Source organism: Priapulus caudatus, unplaced genomic scaffold, assembly GCF_000485595.1.
Source record: "Priapulus caudatus unplaced genomic scaffold, Priapulus_caudatus-5.0.1 Scaffold66, whole genome shotgun sequence".
Classification (NCBI taxonomy): Eukaryota; Metazoa; Priapulida; class Priapulimorpha; order Priapulimorphida; family Priapulidae; genus Priapulus; species Priapulus caudatus.
Genome location: NW_014577127.1, coordinates 317,461 through 325,526, shown reverse-complemented (window position 1 = coordinate 325,526; position 8,066 = coordinate 317,461). Strand labels below are relative to the sequence as shown.

The 8,066-nt window shown below is 41.0% G+C and overlaps 1 protein-coding gene across 3 annotated transcripts in view; it reads right to left on the bottom strand.

Moving 5' to 3' along the window:
• LOC106821262 (protein numb-like) overlaps positions 1-8,066 on the bottom strand; it is a 33,567-nt gene that overhangs the window by 17,669 nt on the left and 7,832 nt on the right. For all 3 annotated transcript variants that reach the window (XM_014825995.1, XM_014825994.1, XM_014825996.1), the window contains 2 exons: positions 6,085-6,223; positions 352-423 (listed from right to left, as the gene is read on the bottom strand). In XM_014825995.1, coding sequence (XP_014681481.1) covers positions 352-423; positions 6,085-6,219 — 207 coding nt within the window. In that variant the 5' untranslated portion in view covers positions 6,220-6,223. The remainder of the gene's footprint in view (positions 1-351; positions 424-6,084; positions 6,224-8,066) is intronic.

Genomic DNA, 8,066 nt, shown 5'->3' with positions numbered 1-8,066 from the left:
GCGGGTGTCATGGCGCCGTTCAAATTTCGTAGCGTTGATGTGTAAATAATTAATTAAGTATCTGGTGACAAATACATGTGGGTATAGACGATTTGTTATACAGTAAGTACAGTTGTATGCAGTAAAATACTAGAGGCTACTGTCCCTTTAAGTATCTGGTGACAAATACATGTGGGTATAGACGATTTGTTATACAGTAAGTACAGTTGTATGCAGTAAAATCCTAGAGGCTACTGTCCCTTTAAATTATTATAATAATTACTAAATAATTGAGTAATTGTGATCGATTTGCTAATGGTATTAAATAGTGACAGGCTGAGCAATACAAAGCTAACACTGTAACAGACTTACCTTTAACACTTTGAATGCATCCTCACATATTGTCATTCCTCTTGACTCGAATACTTCCACACATCCCATGTACTGCAAATATGTGCACACAAATTATATCAGATGGAGACTCCAAGTTAGAGAAAGGTAGAATCCGCTATATTTTAAAATTTTGCATCTCTGTTCCAGTTGGCAGAAAAAAATAGCTTGATCTAGGTCATGACAAGAATGGCTTCAATTTAGTGTCTTATGCCAGAGTTATTAGGACATTATTGGGAAAAGTACAATTTAAAAATTTGAGAAACGAAATTACCATTGCATTTTGACAGTGATCACAACAATAAATTACAAGTTTCACAACACCAAATTTAAAGATCTGAATATGGCCACAAAAATGCTAGCTGGTCCCACTGATGCAGGCGCAAACAATAATTACAGTGATACATTCACTCATCAACCTATAATATCTTCAAGAGTCTATCCATATTGATAGACTCCTGATATCTTGACAGTCAGTCATTTAGCAAATGAACTTAGAAAACCCATTACGGTACTATTTGAGCTAGTTTTATTCCACAGATAATGGTTTTCTGTCATTTCGCATCCATCACACATGCACATGTATAAATTATCCATCTTCCAACCCAGTGAATAAATTATTTACACATTCACTTTATCCAATTATAATAGGATGGGCAGCCGCCTGCAGGATAATATTCCAAATAGGCAATCAAATAACAGGCTCTGACTATGCTATATATATATACACAGCTCTCCTGTACATAAAAATGTTCAATGAATGGGCCAGGCTTTTAGACGCCTTGATGAAAGGCCTCGAGTTGGGGTGCGATATAATTCCTGTGGTATACTTGAGTGATGTCTTGATAGTACAAGTGTTAGTACACATGTATGTTTTTTGTGACACTATGACGTATGATGCATGATTACTATGGGTGGGTTGTGGTGCAACGGTGTGTGGTTCAGCTAGGTTAAAACTGTTCAGCTGTAGTAGGTAGAATCATAGGATGTGGTGAAACTGAATTAGAGAATGTGATATTTGGAACATAAACTATCATACTGTGTCTCTGGCATACCGTCGTGCCATTTTTGTCTAGGATGCGATATTTGTGGCAATGTAGATGTGTCCCTGTGGGGATATGGTATACTGCAATTGAAACTAGAAAGGGCAGTTGTCGCCAACTACATGTATCCCCCGTGATCCAGAGAGACATGATACAAGATTGCGTGGCACAGCTTTGCTGTTGATCCTAAGCGCTGCTGATGATTATATATGGACGATATTTTAGGAATTGGAGATTATAAAACAGTAACAAAAATCGCTCAGTCATGCTCCAGATTAGCTAAATCAAAAAGATTAGAATTTAATATGAACAAAACAAATACAATGGCTATAAAATTCACAAACAAAGAAAGGATAGAGAAGGAGACCAAGGCAACCAAGGCAATAGGCAACCAAGCCAATAGGCAACCAAGTAATCAAAAAATACACCAAATATTCATACCTAGGGGATTTAATTAATGATATAGGAGGTTATAACGATATGATAAGAGTCCGAACTGAAAAATGTTGATGATGAGCAGTTTCATGATGAGCAAAATATTATCATGGGCAGAAGAGCAAAATTATGGAAATCATACTATAGAAGCAAGAGTGAAATTATACGAATGCACAGTTTTACATTCCTTCCTAAATAACAGTGAAACATAGACTAACTTAACTAAGAAAGAAGTAAAAATGTTGGAGTATTTCCAAAATGAGTGCCTGCGCAAAATAATAATCACGTAGAAAACGCAGAAAAATCTACGGAAAGGAATTGAAAGACGATGAAAATTCCAAGGAAAGATACGGAGAAATCAGTAAAAATAACAAATAGTTTCTATACGTAAATTGTGGTAAATACATTAAAAACGCATTATTTTATTGAAAATCCCCATATTTACTTATATAACATCCAAGAGATGGCGCTGTGGCATGTAAACATTGGCTGTATTTTTATGAAAAATGTTCAATGAATGACGCACTCGTTCACTTCCGACAGCGAGTGAAAATGCGGGAAATTTTCCTCTTCGCTGCGAAATGCATCGGCCGGGCATTTCATTATTTACGAAAAGTAAATAGGCCGGCGAAAAACGGTAGGTTCAGGAACCGGTAACGTTGGTCCCCATTCATGACCATCAACGAAGAAGGCGGGGCTTATTCTGTTTACAGAGATGCAAATATGCAACAGAAAGACCTAGCGCAGTGCGCTAAACAGCGTGTTATTTTCGTATTTGTGCCAAACTCTATCATAGGAAACCGTTCTAGCCTAGCAGAATGCCCTAGTTCCTGAGATCGGCAATTCTATGCTCTAATGGTATTATACCTAGAAGTTATAATAGGGAGGTGCGGCGTAGACTGTGATTGGAAGACACAAAGTGTCAATCCTCGGCGAGCCTCGGCATCATGGCCGCATCACGTCTAGTATGAATGAAATATCTCTGTAAGGACGTAGAAGGTAGGTAAAGTTAAATAAGTCACAAAGACAAAGGTTTGTTACACAACTCATCTGCCTGAGATGTGGAAGTATGTTAAAATTGGTTGCCTTAAGGGTTTTGGTACGCGACACACCTTCTCCCCGAGATGTGTAAGTATACAAAGTTTGCTCGCGTTAGGTCAATTAGGGGCCGAGTTATAGAGCAGAAGGGAAATATGATGAAGGTCAAGGTCAAGGTCAATGTCAAAAAAAGGTTGCAGTGACCTGGTTTCGGTACGCGACACACCTTCTCCCCAAGATGTGTAAGTATACCAAGTTTGGTCGCGCTAGGTCAATTAGGGGCCGAGTTATAGAGCGGAAGGGAAATATGATCAAGGTCAAGGTAAAGGTCAAATAAAGGTCGTAGTGACCTGGTTTTGGTACGCGACACACATTCTCCCCAAGATGTGTAAATATACCAAGTTTGGTCGCGTTAGGTCAATTAGGGGCCGAGTTATAGAGCGGAAGGGAAATATGATCAAGGTCAAGGTCAAGGTCAAATAAAGTTCGCAGTGACCTGGTTTTGGTACGCGACACACCTTCTCCCCAAGATGTGTAAGTATACCAAGTTTGGTAGCGCTAGGTCAATTAGGGGCCGAGTTATAGAGCAGAAGAGAAATATGATCAAGGTCAGGGTTCTCCCCAAGATGTGTAAGTATACCAAGTTTGGTAGCGCTAGGTCAATTAGGGGCCGAGTTATAGAGCAGAAGAGAAATATGATCAAGGTCAGGGTAAAGGTCAAATAAAGGTCGTAGTGACCTGGTTTTGGTACGCTTCGCACCTTCTCCCCAAGATGTGTAAGTATACCAAGTTTGGTAGCGCTAGGTCAATTAGGTGCCAAGTTATAGAGCGGAAGGAAAATATGATCAAGGTCAAGGTAAAGGTCAAATAGAGGTCGCAGTGACCTGGTTTTGGTACACTGAGCACCTTCTCCCCAAGATGTGTAAGTAGACCATGTTTGGTCACGCTAGGTCAATTAGGGGTCGAGTTATAGAGCGGAAGGGACAGTGTCTGCGGCGGCGGCTGGACAGACATGAAACCACAGTATACCCGCCGACTTCGTCGCAGGGGATACAATTAATATGTGCCTCAGAGAAGATTACTTTTTAATCTGCAATGCAAAAGCATATCTTTTACGTTTGGATATAAATGAAGTTAAAATTTCATGCAAAGACAACTTAGCGCAACTACGTCAGTGGAGGCCAATAAAATAAATTCCAAAATTTAAATTAACGATGGCTTTCAACAAAATCTGCACAGTAAGTTACAGTAGATTTTCGATACATAGTATCAGGGGTTAATAATGACAAATTGATAATTTGTCATTTAACCCCTGATAGTATATTTATTATTTACACGTTTAAAGTCTAGAAGGGTACATCTGACACCAGAAACGTGTAAATTATTGAAATGTTGTTACAAAAATTGAAAGAATGTTGTTTTAATGTGGCATAATCTCTGTTACTCCAACCCAGAAGACCTGCAAATATTTAATAGTAACACGTTGTAGCAAGGAAAAGTATTTCTCAATCTTGCCATTGGCACAGTGCATGATCACAGCCCACCAATGAGATTTCAGTTGGTATTTAATTACCTGTAAAAAGTGATACTAGAATTGAATTTTCAATTACAACAACATACATGCCCACGCATGCACGCACACGTACCTATTTTAAATCTATAATCATGGACAAGTAGCATGCATGCAGCTCAATGGAACACATCATTTGAACCAAACCGAGGGCAACTATGTAATGAGATGGATTATTCATGGACTCGGCTGCAGGGGAATCCAGCTGGGAAACAGCCACGATGATCAATGTCAAGAATGGAGAGAGCCACTTACATTTCCATATCACACGAGAACTTGGCATTACCATTTCGCACACGCGCACACCCATGCACACACGCACGCATGCATGCACGCACACAGACACACACACACACGCACATACGCACGCACACACATGCACACACCCATGCATGCATGCACGCACGCACGCACGCACGCACGCACAGACAGACACACACACCATTGATTCAACCCATATTCTGAACTTGGTATGCTATATACTTACGCCTAGGAATGATATATACACATGTATGTACAGGCCCGTAGCATGCAGCTTTATATTGGGGGGGGTTCGTTTTTCAATGTTGGCAATTTGCTCGGCAGGGGCGTGTACAGAATTACTACCAGGGGTGGGTCTAACCGTAACCCAAAGTTGCGAGCACGCGAAGGGTGGGTCTGGGGGGCCCTCCCCCAGAAATTTTTTAAAATTAGACCCCCTCAGATGCGTTTTCTGCGCGAGCAAGGGGGGGGGGTCCAGACTCCCTGGACCCCCCTGTACACGCCCCTGCTCGGGCAAGGGAGCCAAGCGACCGAGCGGGGGGAGGGTGTGGGAGGGGGGTGTTCACTGTTCACCCTCCCGCACGATGGAGATTTTGCAATTATTACACTAAAATGGAGCGACCTGAGGTGAAATTCTTGCAAATTTTCAAAAAAAAATATTTTTTGCTTGGGGGGGGGGGTTCGTTCGAACCCCCCGAACCCCGCCTGGCTACGGGCCTGTATGTATATAATATTGGTCTTAGACTGATCCGATATACGATTTTGTTCAATAAAGCACATGTTCTTACGTCTATAATCATTATCTGTACTAGGAAATCAGACTGAATGCCACCTAAGTGACCTAACTGTCTTTCCTACAGTGACTTTACAATCCGTAAGCCTAAGGTCAATCCCCCTGAATAGCTAAAGTGGCTACAGGGCTACTAGGCTTGATGGATTGCAAGCGTGTTGCATGGACCTTCTAAAATGTCTACAATATAGTCAGCAATGCAACCAAATCAACATACACTGATAAATTCTCGACATAAATTATCTCGGCCGTTGTTGGTCTCAGGATGACCCGCTACGTTTTTAGCATTCTGGTAAAAATGCTCATTTCTTTTGTATTGCAATGTTGTTGTTTTTTGTATTTGCATTTTTTAATGAAATGGAGCTGTAGAAGACACAAGTACATCCATACTCTCAAGAGGAAGTTGCCTGGGTTTCATTTCTGTTTCACTTACACACAAGCACACACTCACAGATGCACGCACACAAGCACGCACACACAGATTTGCATGGTGGTGATATGGTAGTCTGGTATTGATCTGATTATTGGCTTGTATGTGTAATGCCGTAAAGTAGCAGATGCCAAGAAAACAGCCATACCCTCACGAGGAAGCTGCAGGTACCAGATCGGACGGCCGCCTCATCTAGTGTCCACTGATGTGGCTTGTTGCACTCTGGTGTCGGCTCCTTCTTCTTACGCAGGCTGTCTCGCAGACTTTTACGCAGCCTGTCCATGGTCCTGTAAGACAGGATGACAAACGTTGCAACATACGTACACATTCACAGACCTTGGTTATGGTAAAGCAATCAAATCATGCTCTTCATATTGTCGAAGTGCTGCAGCTGTAGTAGCAGATAGAGATATGAACGTATAGGAAGTGCCAGTAGAAATATGGATTACTGAGACTCAATAAACTCCCGCGTACGAGTGTTTCTCAGGTGTAAATTTAGTAATGATTGATGCTATGAAAACAAAGGCCACGGTTATGACAGACCTAAAACTAACATTATAGCTAGTGAATACTAGTGATTTTTTCAATTTAATACCTTGACTTTTCGTTTCAAAATTTTTATTTTAGACTTGAGAAGTTAACTTTGTTAAAATTTTCTGTCACATCATACAGTCATCTGAATTCAAGAACCAATCTTATTTTAGTATAGACACGTAGCAGACCAATATTTTAGTAGGGTGTTATTAGGCACCATGGTTCAGAAACAACTCACAAGCTGTGACACTGACAATAACTACAAGCAGAAATCTGATACATGAAATCACAATCTGCTACTAAAATTTGGTATATTGCAACAAACATCAAGTTACATAACATGGTTACACAGCTATTTCACACATGTAATCATTAAAAATATATAAATAGTACGATGAACCCAAAGTATTTCACATGATCACAGACATACGCATGATTTATAAAGTTAACAAGTGCCGCAGAGCGACAGCGCTCAACTGACGTGTACTGTAGCCGGGTATTCTTCTGATAAACTCACTAGCAACCGAATCAAGTGCGCCCTCCCGCCACCGCTTTGATAGACTTTGCTATACCGGTAGTTAGTGTTGTCAATCGGTTGTAATTTCGTAATCGATTATCGGTTAGACCCAAGTAACCGATGATCGGTTACAATCGGTTACTCGGGGTGTTGAATGCCTGCGTGTGCGTAACGTCATGTGCATGTACGTGTGTGCATGTATGTGCTCGTTTAGCCCTGTTTACTGTTTGTTTTGCACATTTACTACTATGTGTATAATACATGTATGTTAATAAAGGATAACTTGTATAGTAGCGATGATGTTGAGGCACCCTCATCACTTCCAAGTTTTCTTGTTCAAGTTTTACATTTATTTCGATTTTTTTTTTTTTCCGATGAAATCGATTATGGATTTTGATAACCAAGCGCTTGGTTCGAGCCACTGTTCAACCGATGATCGAGTATACTCGATGATCGAGACATCACTACCGGTAGTACAGTAATAAAGATATAGTTGTGTAACTTTAATGACTTCGCTATATTAACGTTATCATGGATATATGCGTTGAGCGCGAGCGTAGTGGTGGGGGGGGGGGGTTTGGCTCTAAATTCTAATAGCAAAAGCAGTTCAGTCCTTTGTTAACAGTCAACAAATCCATGTTTAACCCTCCTCTTGAGGGTCAAAAGGTTATCAGACATTTACTCTTCGCACGTCAGCAGAAAGTAGATTCATGGTCCTTTCAATAAAGTGATAAAAACGGTAGGTCAGCGCTGAAACAAAAAAGTTTTGCACTCGGTCCGTTAGACCATGTCCTCAGAAAATGTCTGATATCTCACCTTTCCCCCACTGCCCTTTGACCTGTAACCTCCAATTTTCCATTGGTGATGGGTTTCCTCCCCATCACAAAATACACCGAATATTAAGAGCGTAGGTCGAGCCGTTGAGATTTGGGCCACAATTCCGTATTTCCTCATATATACCTTAAGATAAGAGGGAAATTATTCCCCCTCCATTGACACATCTCGACCTTTGACCCTTGACCCCCAAATTCGACATCCCGAGTCCTTTTCGCGATCCCCCCCCCCCCCCCCCCCCCCCC